This window comes from Sarcophilus harrisii, chromosome 3, assembly GCF_902635505.1.
Source record: "Sarcophilus harrisii chromosome 3, mSarHar1.11, whole genome shotgun sequence".
NCBI classification, from domain to species: Eukaryota; Metazoa; Chordata; class Mammalia; order Dasyuromorphia; family Dasyuridae; genus Sarcophilus; species Sarcophilus harrisii.
In genome coordinates, this window is record NC_045428.1 from 220086119 (window position 1) to 220110253 (window position 24135).

Consider the following 24135-nt stretch of genomic DNA (forward strand, 5'->3'; position numbering starts at 1 on the left):
TTGCTGGCTGTTAGATAACAGCCTGCTGATCATCGATAACAGGATGCTTGGAGCTAATGAGTATCATAATAAAGTGCCTAGATTTAACACAGGTATAGTAAAAAATTGGGTGCCTGCCACATGGCCTAGTGACATTTCAGCACTAAAAACCTCCAGAAAGTTGTGAACTCTCCTCGGGCAACTATGGGTAGGGCATCTGCGCACAAAGAAAGAACCTGAGCATTTCTCAACTCTACCTCCAAGCCATAAAATTAGCATATCACTGATATGAAATACCTGGTTTCATTTTTTTACTATAAAAGTACTTGTTTGCCCTGTCCTTATTCCCTATCTTCCTCTTTGGGAATTTAGCCTGCTTTAATTAGCATTACAATTACAATAAAAGTTGCTCCATAACTCCTAAATGGATCTGACAAATTTTTGTGAGATTCCTTGGAACACGGTATGGGACCTCAATCTTTTGTGGTTCTCCTTGAAGCCCATTATCTTTGGACTGCCTTTCATTCCATCGTTTTGAAGGTTCAGCTGGGGCCTGGGACAATCAAACACATATTATAAACCTTTTCTCAGTACCCTCTGCTAGATCATGTGCTCATTTGGTCTAGCCTTGGAAAGCTTAAAGTGACCTTCACATTATTGTAAGGCATTACAGTAAGAATAAACATAAAATCATTCTAGTCCCACCATTTTTAAGGTCCTTCAGAAGTTGAGAACAGCACAAGATCCCATGAATTCATGATTTATGCTTTTTTTTTTCCCCCTGTGGAGTGACAAATGCAGTGACAGATCAGTGGTTCTGACACATTACTTAAAATGACATTTCTCAGCTATGCTGGATGATTTATATTGCATCCTTTCATTTTCATTTTAATTTAAGGACATTTTTAAGCATTTGGTCATAGTTTGATCTTTCTCTTTCTCTATGGCTCTGTCTCTATCTCTATTTTTATTTCTAGATCAACGGCTCTCTATTTTTTTCTTTCTATCTCTGTCTCTATATGTCTCTTTTTCTCTGTCCTGTATCTTTCTTTGTCTCCCCACCTCCCACACCATTTTTGGTATATTTTGGTTTTTTATTCATCTTTTATTTGTTTTATTGATGCTTTTAAATAATACCACTGTAACTTATGAATAATGTTTTCAATAATGTTAAGTACATTTAAGTACTTATGCAAAGTATTTGCTTTGTACAGTTAAAACAAAACAGACATTTGTCTTTCATTTCAAAAGAATGAGAATAACTGGTACTTTTCTGGTTTTCCCTATTTGTGCCTTGTGGCTTTTACTCCTTCCAGGAAACAGATGTTACTTGATTGTAATAATATGAGGGAAGTCTGACATGCTAGTCTTGCAGGCAGTGTTATATTAAATGTCTATCACTACCTGGAGCAAATGTAATTTTACTTCCCTAAATGCTTTTTTGTCATTAATACCTGTTGTGTTTCAGCTTGTACAGAAGGTAGACTGTAGGCACTAAAGTGGTTAGCTACTGATTCATCTGATAGATCTCCTTTCAGACATTACCGATTTGGTCATTTCTTATAATTTGGAAAAAATTTAAACTCATATATGCACACACTTTAGCATTTAAACCTTTGATTAAATCCATTTGTAGGAAATGTTTAAAATGAACAGTTCCTTTGTAATGATCAATAATAGATTTTGCTGAAGAAATAGTTTTGTAGGAGGAGAGGTGGGAGGAGCTATTGCTTAATATGCTTTACATCAGGGATACTTAGTTCTTTAATTAAAATTTTTATTTTATTTGCAAAGACCAGCTTTTTCTCTGAGAATGAGAAAGCAAGAAGAATAAAACCCCTGTTAAAGCATGGATAGGCAAACGAAATCAGTTTTTGCATTGGCCACATATAAAACATTATGTCTCTATTTACGCTGAGGTTTTACCTCAGTTTTTAATTTTTAGAAGTTGGGCAGAATATTTCATTTTGAGTCCTCAAGAATTGTGACTGGTCATTGTTTGGCTGATCAGATTTTCTTGAAAAAGATTTTTTAAAAAATTTTAATCAGACAAGATCTGGCTTAATAACACCCTTCCCACTTTCCTCCCTCTTATAGTGAACATAAGAAAAAAAAAGCCCATTTTAAACACATATAGTCAATCAAAACAAAATTCCACATTGTCCATGCCCTAAAAAAATATTTCTCATTTTGCATTCTGAATTTCTTTACCTTTCTAACAGGAGAGGAGAGGATGTTTCATCTTTAGTCTTCTTGTATCCTGATTGGTCATTACACTGATAAGAGTTTAGCACAACAGTATTATATCACATTTATATATAATAACAGATTCCCATTGTTTGCCCCCTCAAAAAAACTATAATATTTTTGTATTACCAAGAGTGGAAGGAAAACGGGAAAAGGGGGAAAGTTTTTTTACAGCAAGATAAATATATACATTTATACATCCTTAGAATTTGTTTTGCTTAGCACTGTTCCCTCTCTTTACCTTCTGTCTTATTTCCCCTCTTCCCTTTTTTTCTTTTCTCCTATTTCCTTGTTTTTCTATTTCCCTTTATTTCTATATCAGATTTTGTATGTATTCTTCCTTCTTTTGACTAGTTTAGATGAGAATTAGGTTCAATTCTTTGCTCCCCCATCTCTTCTTTTTCTCCTTGTTTGTATAGATTTGTCTCTCTGTGCACAATTGAGGGAACTTATTCCTCCTTCCCTTCCTCCCTTGCTCCTTCTATCCCTTCCTCCCTCCCTTCCTCTCTCCTTTCTTCCCTTCTTCCTTCCTTCCCTTCCTCCCTCCCTCCTTCCTTCCTTCTTTTTTTTTTTGCCATAGATGGACTCTTAGACCAATGTATTTAAATCATAAACAAAATGCATGAGATTACAAAGGAGATATCCAATGATTATATTTATTGGTTAATTGGTTGGTCTATCTATTTTTTTAAATGGATCTTAGGCTAAAAACCCTAGCTTTACACCAAAGGCTTTGTGTACAGGACTGGCTGGAAGACTCTAATGTGGGCACCTGTTAGCACCATATGGTTCTCTTGCAAGTAATGGATGTTTTTAAAAGAGTATGAGCTTCTAAGGGCAGTTAGATAGCACAGTGGTTAGAGCACTATGTCTGAAGTGTGGAGGACCAGAAGACCTGAGTTCAAAATCTGGCCTCAGACCTCAGTCACTTAACACTTACTATCCGTGACTAAGCAAATCTCTTAACTCCAAGTGCCTCATCAAAATAAATAAATTAAATTAAATTTAAAAAGAGAAACAGAAGTTTCTCTTCCTACTTATTGCATTCTAAAGGTAGGTATGAAACAGTGGTGAAATAGACAAAAGACTTGACTAAGTTTGTTTTCCTTTAAAAAGAAATAGATGAGAAGGAAGTTCAAGCATCCACTGTTTGCTCCCCCACCTCTACATAATTCTATACTATGCTGTTCCTAAGAATCACATCAAAGACCAGAAGCATTTTCTTGGGATTTGACCTTCAGAAGTTACCATTGTTTTTGACCTGGCTTTTTCTAGTGTGCTTGGCGTGCCAATAGCATTCAAAATGTTGTTTTGTTTTGTTTGTCTTACTAGAAAAAGCATAAAGTGAAATGACTTGCCCAGAGTTACACAGGTAGAAAGTATCTGAGTTAGGATTTGAACTAAGAAATAAGAGTTCCTAACTCCATGGCTGACACTCTATCCTCTATGCTACTTTATCGCTGCCCCAAAGAGTACAATGATACAAGTGTATTTGTGTGTGAGAGAGTTTCAGTTCATACATTCATTGATCTGGATTACCTATAAGCAATAGATAAATGTGCTACACCTTTGAAAGCTGTTGAATACAAAATGTTCCAGTCCCTACAAGTGTTTTGTATGGATGGGAGAAGAGAAAAAGGTGTTCAAATGCAAATGCAAGGTTAGTCATTCTATTATTAATGATTTTCTGATACCTGAGCTGAGAAACTATCAAATTTTTCCAGCTTTATTAACATTGTGAAAGTTCTTATGGGAAAGGCTATGTTCAGAAGTGAATATTCTGGGGAAAGAAACCCAGCATATTTCACACAATCAAGGTTTGCTTTATGATTAAATTAATCTTTTATTGCTACACCTCACTGGGAAATATCAAAATCACATCTTAGAAAATGCACATTACTCAGTTGATTATATATTTATTAAAAACACACACACACATACACACACAAAACCTATACTTATCATTGATAGGCTCCTTTTACTCTTTTATCTGTTCACTAATGCTCTCTAATAATTCATGATACTTGAGCCCTATGTGCTTTTTGTGGTGTATCACAACTTTGATTCAGAATTCTCAGTTCACTCTTCTTAAGCATTTGTTTAAGAATATAGGTTATAGAATATGGGTTGTTCAGTGTACTGATCCATCAATATTTTCTTACCTTTAAAAGTTTTCAGCAGATCTCAATTTCCCTCTCTTTTTGATACTTCTCTTTTAGCCCTAAAATTGTTATCATTGTGGTCTTGCTCTCAATCACATCCTTCAGAGATCCAGAGTCATCAAAGAAATATAAACCCACTCAAAACACTTAGCCATAGCAAGTAACTATGAGAATGAACTTGCTAAAAAGAATACAGCAGTTTATCACAAAGATCATATATTGTGACCAGGCGAGATTTACACCAAAAATGCAGGATTGGTTCAATATTGGGGAAATTATCAGCATAATTGACCATCAATAACAAAGCCAACAGAAATGACATAATTATGTCAGTAGATGCAAAACAGGTTTTTGACAAGAGACAGCACTATTAAAAACATTAAAAAGCACAGGAATAAATGGAACTTCCTTTAAAATGATAAGTAGTATCTATCTGTAACCATCAGCAAGCATTATTTGTAATGCAGGTAAGCTAGTAGCTTTTCCAGTAAGATCTGGGGTGAAGCAAGAATGCCATTATCACTATTATTGATATTACTATTAGTGTTGGGCCCAATTTTTGCCCAAACTGTTTCACTCATAAGTTTAACTCCTTCTTTATCTGTTATATCAGTGGAAAAAGTTTAGAATCCATATTGTGGTAAAGCTTCTATATAATACAGTTATATTCTACTTATGTATAGTACAACTTTTTTCCCCCAGGCTTTCCACTGTCCCATGTCCTTGTTTAATTTCTCACTATAATGAATGACTACAATGAACCATTGTTATTCTATATCAATTAAAGCCCCTCCAGCGAGATGTAGTACAGTCATGTACTCAAAATTGAAATGAAGAGTTCACCTGTCCTTCCAGAATCCCATGACATCTGACATCACCTTGGCAGCTGATTCCTAGAAACCTTTTTATTCTAGTTTGAATTTCTTTTTAATCCTCTCTCCTATGGCTATCCTTGTCCTCTTCTAATCACCAGTGCTTCTGTTGATTATTATTCTCTTCTTAGTTTTCTTTTTCCTCTTTTCCAGTGTAGAAATGGAATCTTTTGTTTAATGGACCCTAGAGATCATCTCAGTCTAACCTTCCACCCATTGTCCAAGATCATAAATCTACTTATGTATGAATACTTAAGGTGACGAGCAACTCATGACTTGGTCCATAAAATTCAACAAGTTTTTTTTTTTAAAGTGAGATAGTTTTTAAACTCAGTTTATTTTCCAGTCATTTGGACCTTAATTCTGCTTTCCTGAGCAATGTGACTAATCTTTCTTCTAGGTAAAATTTGTTCAAAGCATGTCATTTCTTCCCCATCTCCATTTTGTCTACAGGCTAAACAACCTTAGTCCTGATTCAGCCATTTTATTTTATTTTTTAAAAATAATAATAGCTTTTTATTTTTCAAAACACATGCAAAGATAATTTCCAAAATGCAAAAATGCAAAACCTTGTGTTCCAAATTTTTCTCCCTCTCCTCTCCCCTAGACAACATGTAATCCAATGTAGATTAAACTTGTCAATTCTTCTTTAAAAATTCTTATTTAAAAAAAAAAATTAAACCATATTTATCATGCTACATAAAAATCAGATCAAAAGGGAAAAAATGTAAAGAGAAACAAGTAAGCAGTAACAACAAAAAGGTGAAAACACATCTATGTTGTGATCCACATTTAGAACTGAATGCAGGTGGCTCTCTTCCTTGCAAATCTATTGTAATTGGCCTGCCAATTCAGCCATTTTATGACAGTTTGAGACCCCTCATCTCCTGGGTCATTCACTTATATGTATGCCTTTTGGTCATTGTCCCTTTAAAATGTGGCTGTCAAAACTGAACACAAGATTTAATGGACTTGCGTGGAGTACAAAGTAAGCCAATATTCCTTTCTTTTGGCTTCTTTCATGTTAACAGATTTGTGATCTCACTAATATAGATGTTTCCTTCAGGAGGTGAAGCCCTTACTACTACCCATCTGCATTGTCATATTGTCCCATATATTCTGTCAGCAGGTCTCTAAACATTCATTACATACATGTTATGTGACATACCCTGGATTCAAAGAAAAGCAAAAAAAAAAGTCCCTGCCCTCATGGAGCTTGCATTAAGTGATTCTCTAAGGGACTCACCTGACATGCTGGGGACTTCTTTTAGACAAGTGGTATAATTTCATATAGAAAAGAGGACCACTAAACCATACACATTGATTCCAGGGGTCTATCTGTTGACTTGGAAAATCTCATATTAATATTATGTTTTTTTTTAAATTTTATTTATTTTAAAAAATATTTCCCAATTATATTTTAATTTGATTTGGGTCTTACTTGGCAGTGTTGTGGTTTGGATGTTTGACTTCTCTGCATTAGGTTTACTTGGAAATTAGTATATGTCTCTGTTCATCTAGTCATACTCCTTTCCCATAATAAAATTTCATTGTTTCTGGTACATTTGTTGTTGTGGGTAATATCCAAACCCAGTGTTTCTCTCCATCATCTTTTTGGTGAGCCAGAAAAACTGGGATATTCTTTTATTTGAAGCCATTAAGGATCATTCAAGGAAAATGAGGGATAGCTGGATGTCAGAGTAGAGCACTGGCTTTGGAATGAGGAAGACTTCTTCCTGAGTTCAAATATGACCTCAGACATTACTATGTGTCACCCTGTTTGCCTCAGTTTCCTTATCTGTAAAATGAGCTGGAGAAGAAAATAGCAAACCACTCTAGTATCTTTGCTAAGAATATCCCAAATTGGGCGGGGGGATGGGGGGGAGGAAGGCCTGCATTCAAATACCCCAAATGGGGTCATAGAGAGTCAGTGAAATTTAATTAATTAATTTTTTAATTAATTAATGTTAAATTTGTTTTTATGTCAGGGAAAAGTACAGTACAGGAAATGGCAGTTTTCCAAGTTTCTCTTGTCCACCAATTAAGGATCCTTCAGATTCTTTCCCCTCTCCCCCCATTTCATTTATATAATAATAATGATGATGATATTGATAATAATAGCTATCATATAATGATAGAAAGTTTGCAAAGGGTTTTATATACATTCTTTTTGTTCTTCCCAACAACTCTGTCAAGTAGGTGCTCTTATTATCCCCACTTTACAGATAAGGACACTAAAGCACTAAAGAAAGATTAAGTTAATTTGTCCAAGATAACACAGTTTCAGAGGAAAGAATTGAACTCATATCTTTCTGTCTCTGTTCAGCATGCATGCTGTTGGCCTATTATCCCTTACAACAAAACTTGGATATTGGAATGATTCAGCTCTGCTAGGGATATTAGTTCTTTAACATTTGTAAAGTACTTGATCTACATTGTTTCTTTTGAATTTCACCATAAACCTGTAGAGTAGCTACTACATTGTTATTCTATACCATTTAACAGATGAAGTAATTTAAGTCAAGATCATTTCTGTGACTTTCTTGCAGCCACCAGCTAGGAAGTGTGGGATTTGAATTCAGGTCTACTCATTCCCAATTGAATGTTCTTTCCACCATTCTGTGCTATATGTTATGGGAATATATCAACTTCTTGGACATTGAATAAGGATCTTTCTCATCTTTGGGAGTATCAACAGCTAATATTTATAGATTGTCTAAAAAGGTTTTCCTTTTCTGCCTTTTTGCCACATTGACTGTAGAAGTAGAAAACCAAATATTTTTCTTCGTTTCAGAGAATGCTGGGGGCAGTTTCCTTCCCAAAATTAATTCCTAGGAATTAGGCCACAGTTGGAGGGAAATTAGTTATATGCCGGTTTATGGTGCTTTGTAAAGCTGATTAGCTTAACTAAACCTGCCCTTAATCATTAGGATTTACTAAATTAATCCAGTTGGAAGATCATCTGGGTCCTTTATTTTTATCCCATCTCTCCTTTTCTAGTTGCTCTGTAGTTTTTCCCTGTTCTTAAGTAGAACATCGAATTCTCTTTGTCCAAGTCATAATCAGCCTGCAGATGTTGTTCTGACCTTCTTGGCTTTCCAGCAGCAAAGGATCAGGAGAGTAGCTTGTTTGTTCCCAATATCTTTGCTACTTTATTTGCTGGCAATATGTGCAAAGCTTTGCGGAGCAGTTTATCACTTTAAATGCCCATTCTTTGTCAAATATTGTTTCACTCCATCCTTCTTGTAGTCCATTAGTATACCTCAACATTCCCTACCGCACCTCATATTAATCATTCAGTCAACAAGCTTTCAGTGCTGAGCTTGTGCCAAGCCCTGGGCATTTGACCTCAAGCTGATACAAGCCCTTGATTGAGCATAGCATAATTGCTCACTACTCTCCAAAGTCTTGGTCCCTAGATTCCTCCCCCTTACCCTGTCTTTTAAATTTATTCACCAGGATTTAAATACTCACAATTATCTGAGGACTTTATTGGATTTTCATAACTCTGATAGGTACCTATGAGGAGTCAGTTCATTATATTCCTGATGTCAAAGTGTGCTGATACTTCCCTTATAGTCCTGTATACTCATTAAACTTCACTCCTCTTTCTTGGTGTTCACAGATTTTATTTCCTCTGAATTTCTTATTCCACTGTCCATATTTGAGCCTTTAAGTCAATCAGACAGCACTTTCAAGATGAAAATGGGTTTTATCTGTTTCATTCTGAAGTTTTTGTCTTGTGAAGACCTGGCACATTATTTACTATTTTCCCCAGTTACACTTAAAACAATTTTTTTACATTTGTTTTTTATTTTAAAACTTTTGAGTTCCAGATTCTCTCCCTTATCCCTACTATAACCTCCATTAAGAAATATGTATACTTCCTAAGCTGTGTGACCCTGGTCAAGTCACTTGACCCCAATTGCCTCAGCAAAAAAAAAAAAAAAAAGAAAGAAATTACATGTGAAGTTATGCAAAACATTTCCATAAAACTCATGTTATGAAAGAAAACAGATCTCCCCACCCTAATTTAAAAAAAAAAAAAAATCCTCAAGAAAACTAGTTAAAATAAAAGAGAGTGAGAAGAGTGAAAGACAGAGAGAAAGCAAGCGAGTGAGCACAAGCAAGCTTCAATCTATGTTTAGATACTAACAGTTCCTTCTCAGAGTATGGATAGAATTTTTCATCATAAGTCTTTCAGAGAAATTGTGGATCGTTGTAATGCTGAGAATAGCAAAAAGTACAGCTGGTCATTACTTTGTATACAGTACATTTTACTTTGCTTGAATTCATGGAGGACTTTCCAGGTTCTTTTTTCTAAGAGCATTCTGCTCATCACTTCCCATAGAACAATATTCCATTTCAATCATATACCGTGATTTATTTAGCCATTTCCCCCATTGGTGGGCATTTCCTTGATTTTCAATTCTTTGCCCTGAGAAGAGAGCTGCTCTACATATTTTTGTATATATAGGTTCTTCCCCCCCCCCCTTTTTTTTTTTGTATTCATGCCTAATGGTGGTGCTGTTCGATCAAAGGATATGCAGGAATTTATAGCCCTTTGGGAATTGATCATATCTTTTGATCATTCATCAATTACAGCATGGCACTTATTATTATTATTTTTTTTAATAAATTTGACTCAATTCTCTATATGTCTGAGAAATAAGGGGCTTGATCTATTATTAGTGCTTCTTGACACTACCTTACACTACCTTATCTTTGTAGAAATACAATAGTTGAACAAGTACAGCAAATGAAAAACATTGTGAAGCCAAGAGAGCTCTTAGGTGATTCTTGGCCACTAAGCTAAGCTATGATCAATGTAAGAAACTTGCTGGAGTCACAGAATTTGAAAATTGCAAGGAACTTCAGTAGCCAACTACTTCACTCCATACACAAAAGAAATCTCCCTTATAATATTTCCAACAGGGGCTCATCTGGCCTCCAAAGAGGGGGAATCTAATGCCACTCTTGGCAGCTCTTCCCACTTTTGAACAGTCCTAATTTTTATGAAGTTCTTTTTTACATCAAGTCTAACTTTATCTTGTTAAGCTAGGTAGCACAGTGAATAGAGCCCTGGAGTCTGGAGGACCTGTTTTTGATTCTTATTGACCTCAAATCAAGGAAGAATAAGTACAATGGGGGCAAGGGGAAATAGCATTGTCACATAGCAAATGGGGAAGAGAGAGAGAAAGATCCTTTTTCCACCAAGAGAGATCCACTCAGAATTCCATAGCAATTGTTGTCTGCCCTCACTTGAAAACTACCAAGGAAGAGAGATCAGTGATATCTGTTTAAACTCTTTGGAAGTATACTCAACTCTGGTTCATCAGCAGCCAATTAAAAAATAATTTTTATCATGCAAAAAGTCAGCAGGAAATAGGATAACTACACATGTTCTGAAATGGGGGTGAGGCCCCTCTGTGCTACATTTCAGGAAGCCATGTGGATTGTCAGGAGGTAAAATACATTGTGTAAGAATTAAGTAGTCAGGTCTCATGGGATAGTTCTCCTTTTATACTTACTTCTCAGCAATATTATTGCCGTTTCCCCTCTTTTCCCCAAATTGTCTCCCATCAGAACTGAGGGTGGACACAATCTATATACCAGAAGTAAGCATATCTAGCAAAACAAATGATAGCTAGATTTTAGAATCGGGAAAACCCATTTTTATAAGTTGCCTCAGAAAGTTACCAGGTATGTGATTCTGGGCGGGTCACTTAACCCTGTTTGCTTCAGTTCCTTATCTGTAAATTAGAAAAGGAAATGACAAACCACCCCAGTGTTTTTTCCAAAACCTCAACTGGGGTCATGAAAAGTCAGACAAAATTGAAATGATGGAACAAAAGCAAAACAAATTAATACGTGTCCAAAAATTTCTTGTTCTGCATCCTGAGTCCCTCACCATTCTGTGAAGATGGGGGTAGCCTGTGTCATCACAGGTCCTTTGGAGATGGGATCACTCTTCAGAATAAATGGAATAATGATAACTATTAATAGAAAGAAGGCAAAACTTTTATCTTCTGTTTTCTTCACCAAGCAGAACTATCATGGTGATGGAACAGAACAAACATGGTTAGCAGGGAGTTGAAATTAAAGAAAGAAGTCTTCTATTTCAGATTAATTATGTTCTATGATATGAAACAACTGTCAAATGTAATTACTGAGCATTGTCACTGATCTTGGATAATAAGAGCACTAAAGTATTGGAAAAAGATAGGTATCCTTATGTTCAAAAAAGAGGAAGAACATAAACTCTGTCAACTGTAGACTGGTGAATTTAACTTCCATTCCTTGTAAAGTTCTAGAATGTTATTAAAGAGCTGGTTAATGAGTATGTGGAAAAGAAAGGCAGTGGTCAGAGAATCAACATGGTTTTACCAGTAATCGGTCATGCTTGACCAATCTCATTTCCATTTTTGACAGAATTACTAGGTTGGTTGGTCACTGTGAACTCCTATGGAAGTTTTATTAGAATTTCAGTTTGTCATTTGATAAAGTCTCTCATGCTATTCTTGTGTGGTAAGATGGAATGATGTGGACTAGACAGTAACACAACTAATAGATTTTAGAACTAGTTTACTTAGAATAGTCATTAATTGTTGAATATTAGCTTGAAATGCACTCTCTACTGTAGTGCCTTAGAGATCTTTGCTTTTTTTCTGTGCTACTAAGTGCTTTTGTAGAGAGTTGGATAAAGGTGGCATCGAATACAGGACTTCTTAAACTTTTCCCACTTGCAACCCTTTTTGCCCAAGAAATTTTTATGTGATTCTGGGTAGATAGGTATATAAAACAGTTATAAAAATCAAGCATTTACCAATAATCAGTCATAATTTTGCTACCTTCACATTCAGTTATGGTAGCCCACATGGGGTCGTGAACCACAATTTTTGCTAGAGTATCGATGATATAGCTTATAAGCCTGTTTTTGTCATTATTCGGTGGTACCTAACTATGACCTTATTTGAGGTTTTCTTGGTGAAGGTACTGATATAGCTTTCCTTTTCCTTCTCCAGCTTATTTTATAGATGAGAAACTGAGACAAACAGGTTAAGTGACTTTTCCAGAGTTATGAAACAAATAAACTAAGTAAGACAGATCTAAACTCATGAAGATGAGTCTTCTTGATTCCAAGATAAGTGCTCCATCCACTGTGCCACCCAGCTGCTCTTGTAAATTTGTAGATAAAATCTGAGAAGTAGAGGTAACAAATGGCATTTTTAAAAGATCTTAATAGAGTAAAACATTGAGTCATACTAGTTTAATGATATGTAACGAGAATAAATTTAAAATCTTAACACATGTTAACCAGATTCACAGATACAAAGTGAAGGTCCATTGTCAGAGAGAAGTGCATCTGAAGAAGATATGGGGATTTTATTAGGCTGCAAATTCAGTTTGAACCACTAGTGTCTTATGGCAACTAAAAAAACTAATGTTGCCTTAAGCTAAGTTAAGAAAAGCCCAAGGTACAGGATTAGGAAAGTAATGGACTTTCTTTGTCCTGGTTAGACCTTATTTGCAATATTGGATTCAGTTCTGAATGCCAATTTTTAAGAAGGACATTTATAAGTTGGAAAGCACCTAAAGAAAGGCATTTAAGATGGTTCAAGGTACTAGTCTAAGCTATATGAGCACCTCTTGAAGGTATTGGGGACATTTCTTGCCTGAAAATGAGAATGCTAGAGCAGAAAACAATGTGACATCTCCATCATCAAATATTTTAAGGGTTTGTTCACAGTAAAGGGATGAGTTTTGTTCTCTGGTTCCACAGAGTAGGAAACTAAGGACCAAGGATAGAGGGTGAAAATTAGCAAATTAGATAACATAAGGAACTATTTCTCAATGCAGTTGTTTTCTTTAACCCCATCCCTACTAGTAGTTTTCTGGCAAAGCATGGAGCTGCCACTTAATACCTTTGTGACCTTAGTTAAAATATTGTCTTATTTTGTTATTTGTAAAATGAAGGGGTTAGAGTAGATAAACTCTAACATTGCTTATAGCTCTAAATTTAGGTTCCTATAATAATTCCACAGTACCATATCTCATCATGGAAGGTAGATGATGTGAAAATGGTTTGAAAAATTAAAAAAAAAGTATGAATACAAGTTGTCATAACTGGGCTTTGGACTGTATTAGGAATAGGAAATAAAATTCAACCAATAAGGGCAACTAGGTAAGATAGTGGACAGAGCACTCACTGAGCCTACAGTCAGGAGGATCCAAGTCAAAATTCAGCCTCAGACTTTTGACATTTATTAGCTGTGTGACCCTAAGCTAGTTATTTATACCAGTTGTCTCACAAAACAAAACAAAAAGATATTCAACCAATAGGGCATCAAAACTTCAGAAAAGTTAAAAATAACTGACTTAAAATAAAATAACTTATATAAGGCCAGTATTCTGGAACTGAACTTTATTTATTTATTGCAAATTCCCAGAATTGATAGCATGCATGATTATAAGTAAGTGATTCATTGATGAACTCTCAAGTCAGTGAAAGCTGAGTTCAAATCCAGCCTTAGAAACTTACTGGCTATATAACTTATCTGACTCAGTTTCCATGTCTGTAAAATGGGGATAATAATAGCACCTGCCTCCATGGATTGTCATGAGGACCAAATGAAATGTTTGTAAAGTGCTTTGCAAACTGTAAAATGCTGTATAAATGCTAGTTTTTATTATCACAATGCTAGTATAACCAGAACTTCATGGAAGTTAGCAATATCATAGAGTTGAGTCTCCATCCATAAACAAGTTGGATAATATCATTACTACCCATTCCATAGGTAACAACTCTTTTTTTTTTTTTTTTAATTGTAACAAGGAATTAACTCCAATAAAACTGGCTTAGCTTGATCAACAAGGGAAAGAGAAAAAAAATTTCTGATGAATCTATCTATGTCTTTGTTCTTTTTTACAGTTACTGTACTGGCCATATTTAATGAACTACATGCTGATGTGGACCTCTATGCCCTTCTGTTTGGAGAAAGTGTACTGAATGATGCTGTGGCCATAGTATTATCCTCGTAAGTAATACTACTAATAATTCATAGTAAGGAAAAGGCATTTCTTCACTGGTATGCAGACTGAAATACAAAAGTCTCTTTGTATTCCCTTTTTGGGGATAGGACTTGTGATTTTTGTCATTATAAGGAAAGCCCTGAGTTCTGAAACTTACAGTCTTATAATGTTCTCTTAGAATGTTCACTGATTGGGGCAGCTAGGTGCGCAGTGGATAGAGCACTAGCCCTGAAGTCAGGAGGACCCGAGTTCAAATTTGATCTCAGACACTTAACACTTCCTAGCTGTGTGACCCTGGGCAAATCACTTAACCCCAATTGCCTCAGCAAAAAAGAAAGAAAGAAAGAAAAAGAAAAAGAATGTTCACTGAGAATAACCTGGCAGGGTCACACAGTTAGTCTGTATCAGAGGTGAGCCTTGAACCCAGGGCTTTATAAGTCTAAAGCCACCCCCTCTTCACTATGCTGCAGTGCCTTTCTATCTTAACAGTGTCAAATACTGGATGACTTTCTTGAAAATAAGACTTATTAGCTTACTGTTAATGTGCCATTTCAGTCACAATATAATATAGTGTATTAGAAAAAATTGAATCAAATGAATGCAATATTTTTCTTCTCTTTTAAAAATCAAATTAATCAATTGTTTATCTATTTTGTTTGCTCTCCCCCCCCATAAAATCAATTCCTAATTTTATTTATTAATTCAGTGTGTGTGTGGGTGTTTCTCTTAATTTTATTAATTTCATCTTTAATTTTTAGGATTTTCAAATTAGTATTTAATTGGGGGCATTTAATTTGTTCTTTTTCTAGGTTTTTTATTGTATACCCACTTCATAAATGTGTTCTTTCTCTATTTTATTGATATAAACATTTATAATACAGGTTTTTTTTAATCCTTACCTGATTTTGTGTTTTTGTTTCCTAATTTCCCCTCTTCCCTCAAACTCCAGGTCTATTGTTGCCTATCAACCAACTGGGTTGAATACCCATGCTTTTGATGCAGCAGCATTTTTTAAATCTGTAGGAGTATTCCTGGGAATATTCAGTGGTTCCTTTGCCATGGGAGCAGTGACTGGAGTTGTGACAGCTCTAATATCCTTTTCTGTGGTTTTTCTGGCTCTGACTTTATGTTGCATTAGACTTTGAAAAGAAAGAGTGTTGATTGCCTGTTAGATTAAAGCCTTCAATCTGGCACCTAAATTGGATTAGATCCCCTTTGAAATGTTTTGCTCTTGATAAAGGAAGAGTATCTCAACCAGTTTTTGACAAAGCTAGTAGAGATTTATCACTTAGAGAAATTTGGGAGAAGCACTTGGGATATTTGTTACCCTCCATCATCAATGGAGCTTTCTATCTCTTGTATTTTTGCCTGAGAATGTCTAAATGTTTATCTGGCCTCCGCTCCTGGCACAGGCATCTGGATTGCATTTTCCCTCTTGAAAATTGTCTTTCTACCTGAGTGAAAAGTTTATCCATATTCTGGTAGTTTATAGGGGTTATGTTCCTGGAAAATATAACCTGACAAATTATTTACATTAATGATCTGCTTGCTGATTTCCCCCCAAAATTAAGGGGTATATTCCTGACCAAGGATGTTATGCCTGAGTTTGGTAGTAAGTGACCACAAGTAAAATACTTACTTAGAAATAGATCTGTGATCTCCTGGGTGTGGCTCTATCTGCTGGTACAAATCATGCTGTGCAAGATTCTTAGCTTTGTCTTCCTGTAACTCTTCTGTAAAACATGCACCCAGTGTCAGGGAAGTCTTTCTCTGATTGTTTTAGTATCTAGAAGATAATATGGATAACTTGGTGTGGTATATTGGGTAAAACACTGGGCTTGGAGTCAGGAGGACCTGAGATAAAATACAGCCTCAGACATTTAATTGCTGTGTGACCATGGGCAAGCCACTTAACTACTCTTAGCTTCAGTTTTTTGCTCCATGTGATGGTACCTATTTCTCAGATTTTTTATGAAGATAAAATGAGATGACATTTGTAAAGTGCTTTGCAGATGCCTTAAAGCATTATATAAATTTTAGTGGTATTATTATTGCTAATTCAGACTATCCATTGTTGTCTTGTTCTCACTAAATGTTGGGGTCACCTCTATTTCCAGGCATAAAAAAACATAAATGATTTCCTTGTCTAATACAGAGCTTTCTGAAGTATCTGTAAATCAGCAGAACAATGTAACATAGCTACCAGACACTCTTACAAGATTGTACTCATTGTGATTTGTCATTGTGTATTGTACAAGATACTTATCTTCACGATTCTTACTTCATTTTAATTAGCATAAATCAGTAGGAAAAGGGCCACCTTCATTAGGGTCATGGAATTCAAAATAGTTTCTTTTGGGAAGATTTTCCACAAGCTTCTCTGGAAATGAGGGAATGTTTGGAAAAACTCAGTGGCATTTTGAGAAACTTTTGCCGAGTCACTGCAAATCTCCCTTCTTATTGTAAGTATAGATGGAAGTCAAGTTGTCACTTGTTTTTGTTTGTTTGTTTTTATTTCCTTCTTCTTGAACCATATCTCACCAGTATTACTGGCTTCACTTCATGCCCTAATTATAAAATCATTTAATTTAATCAGTGACTTGGCTTAAAACTGCATCTTCCCCATTTTACATATGAGGAAATTGAGATCCAGAAGTGTTCAGTGACTCACATAAAATTGCATAGCTAATTATTGGCAGATGTACTTGCATTTAAGATTCTAAGAACTAACACTTACTTGTAAAAATTATTTCATCCCTAAATCTTCTAATATTTATTTTGCAATGCCTCAAAACTTCATTGCTTTAATTTCAGGAATGATCTTAATGAAATGAAATTCAATTGAAATTCAATGAAATTCATTAAGAGACCTTTTCAAAATTTGAACTGCAGCAATTACTAGAGCATAACCTCTTATCAGATGTTTTAAAGGATTGAATAGAGGTATATGACCATAAAATAATGAGAATTATTTGCTTTTAAATCAAATTTTATTTTATTTTTACAGATTTTTGTTTTTTTTAAATTTTATGTTATTTTTACAGATTGTTTCCCATCCACTCCCCTTGAGAAAGCAAGGAAAAAATATCCATTAAAAAACTGCACAGTTCCATAGAAATTCCTACATTGCCCTTGTCCAAAATAACCACACATATACATATACATATTATATTCACACACACATAAACCTATACGTATACACATAACTGATGTGATTTTATTTTTGGCCTTTCTTTGTATTCCCCAGTACTTAGCATGGTGCTTCACATATTTGTTGTTATTGTTCAGCTCTGTTCAACAACTCTTGACCCCATTTGGGGTTTTCTTAGCAAAGATACTTGACTGGTTTGCCATTTTCTTCCCTAGCTCATTTTACAAATGAGGAAAATGGAGGCCAAAAGGGTGAAGTGAGCTGCCCAGAGTCATATGGCTAGAAAGTGTCTGAGGCTGAATTTGAACTCAGGGAAATGAAGTCTAAGTCTTTAAAAAGTAGTCGATTTTTTCAATACTATTGTTATGTTCTTCTGGTCCTCCTCTCTTCATTCTGCAGCAGTAATAAGGCTGAAAAGTATACCAAAACTTATATTTCTAACTGAGTGCTATCCTTTAAATAATTCCTTAGGAAGATGTTGGTTATCTCAGTGATGCAACCATTGAAATGTATTTTTTTAGAACTCCTCTTTAGTTTGCCAATACAAGAGAAAAACATCAGTCTATTTACTTTGTAGTTATTCTTTATTCTTATTTTTACTCTTTACTTTTTACTATTAACTCTTTTCTCTTGTTCCTTTTCCTTTTTCCCTTTCTTTCTCTGTGTCACTGGCCTTTAGCTCTATCTCATCCCTCCCTCCTTTGCCTCTTGAGTCAGAAGTCCACATATACCCAGGGAAGAAAAGCTTTGAGGTCAGACTCTGGCTGGGGATAGGGAGATTCTTACATAGGCCATATATGAAGGCAGGCTTTTCTTGTTATAAGCTCATTTAAAGCCACCGAGATGGCACAGTGGATAGAGTGCTGAATGTGGAGACAAATTTGACTTCAGATACTTACTAGCTGTGTGTCCCTGGACAAGTCACTTCACTCTTTACCTCAATTTGCTCATTTGTAAAATAAACTGGAGAAGGATGTGATAAACCACTTCGGCATCTTTGTCAAGAAAATCTCAAATGGGGTCATGAAGATTTGGACACAACCAAAAATTACTGAATGACAACAAAACTGTATGCTAAATCCTGGGAATAGAAAGAAAAAGACATTACTTGCCCCCAAGGAGCTGACAATCTAATGAAAGACAATATGCAAACAATTATATATAAACAAACTAAATTGGAAATAATAGAGGGAAAGCACTAGAATTAAGATGAATCAGTAAAGACTTTCTATAGAAAGTGGAATTTTAGCCAAGACTTGAAGTAAGGCAGAAGGTTCAGATGAGGAAGGAGAGCCTCCCAGACAAGGAGAACGACCCAAGAAAATGTCCAGAACTAGGAGATGGAATTTCTTTTTTGAGGAATATCACTATCCAGTGACAGTAATGTCCTGGCTGCAGGATGTGATAGATGATTAATTGGATCATTATTTTATTCCAATCAGTATTTATCAGTTTGAAATGATTCCATAAAGATGATGATTATAAATTCTGATAGTTGACCTCAAAACTGTGAACTGCAGATTTTAAATTCACATGCTTAATTATAGGAAACTTCTTGTTGTTATTTGTCCCTCATTCTTGATTAGGACTATGATATCAGAAGGTCTTGCTAGGATATGCAAGTGAATTGGATTTAAGTCAGGGAGGGCTTTTCAAAGTCACCTGAGAAGAAGCTTCTCTTCTCTTCCAAAACCATCTGGGTCCAATGGCAATATATAGATCAGGATGACTAGAGATGACTTCAGCTGTAAGGGAAGATCTTGGCCTTTTTAAGTTAAACCAAGACCTGCTAATCATAAAAACCTAACTAGAGGTTTTTCCTTGTAATAGTGGTGGAAGTATCTCGATTACATGGAAAGTCCTCCACCTATTTTTGTTGCTCCTCTGTCCTGTCATCCTTCCATTACCCAACATGGGGAGATGACCATAAGTACTTGGCCAATGAGTGATCCTGGTAGCCAGTCTGCCTCCTGTCTTTTTACCAACCCATGGACGTGCTCATCAGCTTAATAGGACCTCCTGTGAAAGGTCAAGATAAGTATGTTAATGTCTGTTCACCAGCCCATTTGTTGAGCAGTGAGATCCTTTATTTTCGTGTAAATCCTTGTAGAGAGGATCAATGGCAAGATCTATCCACCAATAAGACTGTATTTTTAGTCTGCTTCACCTGTGTTTTCTGGTTATCCAGCTCTATAAAACTAAGGCCCTGAAAGAAGGGGACATCTCAAAATATGAGAAAGATCTGAGGTCTACTTATTTAGAAGGGGCCAAGGCTCTTTAAGTGCCTTTGGCTCAGAATTCTTCCTCAGTGGTTTTTTTCTTGCAGATTGAACAATTTTTAAAAATCCCCTTAGGAAAAAATAAGGTGTAAAAAGACTTGAAAGGTGAGGGGTCTAGGTTATAAAGGGTTTTGAATACCAAACAGAACTTTCTGTTTGATTTTAGAAGTGATTGGGAATCATTGAAGTTTACTGAAGTTGCCTTAATTAGATTTGTGTTTTTAGAAAAAATCACTTTTGGAGCAAAATGGAGGATGAATTGGAGTAGGGAGAGACTTGAGCCAGGTAGGCTCACTAGAAGGCTATTGTAATAGTCTAAGTATATGGAAACGAGGACTGAATGTACAGAAAAGAGATTTTATCAGAGACAATTAAAGGAAGTATCAGAGGCATTAAAACATGAGGATCCTGAAACAACCATGACTATCAGGAGCCAGCATCAAACAAGGTAGTATTATTTAGCCTGCTAGAATAAAGACTCATGACCTACAACTAGAACTAAGGGAACAAGAGCTTAATGTGAACCTCCATGTTTATGCATGTTACTGTGTCAAGAATGGTGTGGCTCTGGAATTGAGGAATATAAAGTTATACATCCCTTGGAGATTTATTACTAGAGAAAAATCTTGTTCATAATTGAGGCTTGTAGGACATCAAAGAAGATGAAAAGAAAAACATCTTCCTATATCTGTTTCCACATGCCTTTCCTTTGAGATCTCACTCTTATAGTACTTCATGAACATTTTCTCAGCCTGTTTGAGTCAATAAATTGGACTGGAAAGGATAGTGCCTTCCATTTTAGCTTACAGTGATATTCTTTTATTCTAAACATTTACCACTCAACATTTTTTGTCCCATTTAGTCAATCAACAAGATATTAAGAATATACTATGTGCCAGGCACCAGGATAAGTGCTGGGAGATACGAAGAAGGGAAGAGCAATAGCTCCAGCTCTCTAGGAGCATATATTCTAATGAGGGAGCTAGCCTAGCTTCATGCAAGATATATACAGGGAAGATAAAGGTGACCTTGACAGGGCAAGACATTACTATTTTGGGGGCAGAAGTAAGACCAGGAAAAGTCTTCTACAGAAGCAAGGATTTGAACTGAGCCTTGAAGGAAGGCAGGAAGGAGAAGAAAGAGCTTCTAGGTACGGGGGACATCTTATATCAGGGTTTGGAGACACGAGTTGGTGTATTTTGTTCAACAAACTACAAATAAGTTAAAATAGCTGGATTGGAGAGTAGAAAAAAGGAAGTAAGTTATAAGAACACTTAAAAGGTGTGAAGGGTCCAGGTGATGAAGGGCCCTAAGGACCACTCGGGTCAGCCAAGTGATGCAGTGGTTAGAGTGCCAGAGCTAGAATCAAGAAGATTGCTCTTTCTGAGCTCAACTCTAGCCTCAGATACTTAATAGTTGTGTGACTCTAAGCAAGTCACTGTAAAATGAGGTGGAGAAGGAAACAGCAATCCATTCCAGTATCTTGATATCAAGAAAACCTCAAATGAAGTCTTGAAAAGTCAGACATAACTGAACAATGATAAAATGTCACTCATTTGGTATTAGATCATATATCACTTTGTATGGGTCAATATCTTTTTGTAATGTATATGTCTCATAGCCCATATTAGATGATAAATTCCTTCAAAATAGTAGTTATGCTGTACATTTGTATACCCTTAACAGTAGTTATCTAACACAATATCCTGTACATGTTAATAAATGCTTAATGTTTGACAGAATTGAGCCACTTTCCTATACCACTGCATCAAATTTCACAAGCTGTGTCATAGAGTTGAGAATTGAAAATGGCAAAATATTCTTTGTCAGACAGATAGAGGGGCAATATGGGTTAGTATAAAGAATGCTGGTCTCAAAGCCAAGTCAAACCTGAATTCAAGCCTACCTTCTGCCAGAAGTGAGCAGATCATTTAATGCCTTAATGATAAAATCATCCCCAGCCTCATTTCCATTCCTCTCCTATGTCCCAAGTACTGTGTTTTGGGGACCCCTAAAAATGAAAACAGTTCCCCACTTTTAGGAATTTACATGCTACTAAGGGAAAATGACATGTACATTGGTAAGGAAATAGAAAATGCATGTAATTTTTCCCTTCTGGATTGTGTTTGGAGTGGGGGTGGAGGAGTAATACAAGCAAAGATTTTCTATAGAAGGTAGAAATTACACTGAGTCTCATAGAAAGAAGCTGAAGGTGTCAGGAGACACAAGAGAAGAATTTTTCAGTCATACAGGAAAAATGACTTTCAGGTTTTCTTAACAGTTGAATTTTTAGAATTGAAAAAAAAATTCTCATTAGCTCAAATAATTCTACACAGTTGGGAAGGTTAGAGAGAAATGTGTGTTGGTTTTTTTGTTATGGGGAGGTGAGAAGGGGAAGAATAGGGGAGGTGCAGTTAATGGTATGTTTCTTTGTAACTTCAATCCAAAATTGCCTATAAATCAGTCCTTAACAGCTGCTAACGTGACTAAGTTTACCAAGCTCCACTGCTTCCCCCTGCTGGAGACTGCTCTCTTTTTCTTAATGTCCTGGAGTACCTTCCTCTTAGCAGAAGCCTGTGGCTTTACAGGTGAGTTCATAAACTGAAAGCTGGAAGATGCCTCAAAAAGCCGTCTAATTCAGCCCCTCATTTTGCAGGAAACTGAGGGAATTTAAGTAATTTGTGACAAGTAGTGAGTAGTAAGAGGCAGGATTTGAAAGCCCTCTAACCCCAGTCTTGTCTCAGGGCCAGTGTTCTTTTTCTTGAATTGTCTCTTTTTGCACCTAGGTTCTCAGTAACAAAAATGAGTGACCTTTTGTGAAAATTGACAACAAAGTTATTAATTTAACTGATTCCTCAGGAATGGATGCCTTTTATAGGTATTTTTAAAAGGTTCTGATATATTGTGGTATTTATGTCTTCCTAAAAACTTAGTCACAGCTTATTCTCTTGTCACAACTGACAACTTTTCTGAATCTAATCTTTGAGTATTAACTTTAAAATTTAGAAGACATTTTGTATATGAAGAGATTTATTCTGTTTTTTTATTCCTTTGCTTCAGGAAATCCACATACATACACACACACACACACACACACACACACACACACACACACCTTATATAGGTTGATACAAGGGAAAGAATGTTTCCTTTCTTTTAAAAAAAATTTTTATTTGTAACGCAAAGTTTTATATCTTTGTAAACTATCTTTGCATGTATTTGGAAAACTATCTTTGCATATATTTGGAAAAATAAAATAGTATTAAAATTATTTTATTCTGAACTTAAATGAAACAAGCATTTATAACATAGAAAAATAGATGGTCACCTTTTATTTTGTTCCTCCTTAAACCCAGATACATGAGAGTAAGGCTTCAGTGCTACCAACCCTCTACTCCCACCTACTTCCTTTGTATCAGTTCTTCCTTTTACACCTCATTTGCATGAGAAAATTGTTCCTTTTTGCCTTTTCCTACCCAATTTTGTTTTTTAGAATCACCCCATCAAATCCAGCTCAGCCTCAAACTTTTTTTTTCAAATTACCCAAGAAATAACATTAATCCCAAGAATACTGATAAGATTCCCACATAGTGGAAGTAAACAGATTGACCCTATGGCAGCTCTTAAAATTGGGTCTTTAATGTTTTACTTTTATTTCTTCTGGATCTTTCCCTTGAATTCTGGTCTTTATGTCACAAATACTTGAAAGTCTTTCAGTTCATTAGATATTCATTGTTTTCTTCCAAATGCACATTTTTTTCTCTTCATCTGTACATGAATAACTATGTGTATAATACTGTCATTTTTGATCTGTTCCATTATGGATTCTGAGTGCTCTAGAATTAATCCTGTCCCTCCACCTATTTAGCATATGTTTCCCGTTGTGTATATAAACAATAGCTTTCTAGGTTGAAGAAGCGGAGGTACCTACCAATGTCATTAGTTTTATATGTTGAAATAATCTAATTCACTAGCTTTGATTAATTCGTTTCTTGCTTTTCTTATTACCACGAAAAATAAATGAAATCAAGCACAATTCCAAATATGTAGCATGATTCAACCAGTCCAAAAAGATTCTCTTCTATCATGTATTCACATATCCTACATTATACATTTCTATACATTACATACTTCCCCTTTTCAACATGATATTTATAGTTATACATAAATATGTTAAGAAGACATGTCAGAAGTTCCTCATTGATCAAGATAGCCTGCAAAGAATGGTGATTAGAATAAACAAACTCAGATTAGTTGGCACCAGCTTAATGAAGTAATATTGAACCATTTGATTTTTTTGTTGTTGGGGGAAGGAAAGGAGATTTAGGCTCTTTGGTTTAATCCTAAAATTGGTCCTGTAAATAATTACTTGTGGAAAGAGGAATAAAGCCATAGTCTTCAGAGCTTTGATC

General features: G+C 35.5%; 1 protein-coding gene across 3 annotated transcripts in view; it reads left to right on the plus strand.

The window, feature by feature from the left end:
- The window catches only part of SLC9A7 (solute carrier family 9 member A7), a 195090-nt gene that overhangs the window by 102203 nt on the left and 68752 nt on the right, over nucleotides 1–24135 (plus strand). For all 3 annotated transcript variants that reach the window (XM_031959079.1, XM_031959080.1, XM_031959081.1), the window contains exons 6-8: nucleotides 14193–14298; nucleotides 15243–15384; nucleotides 22206–22311. In XM_031959079.1, the coding sequence (XP_031814939.1) occupies nucleotides 14193–14298; nucleotides 15243–15384; nucleotides 22206–22311 (354 nt within the window). The remainder of the gene's footprint in view (nucleotides 1–14192; nucleotides 14299–15242; nucleotides 15385–22205; nucleotides 22312–24135) is intronic.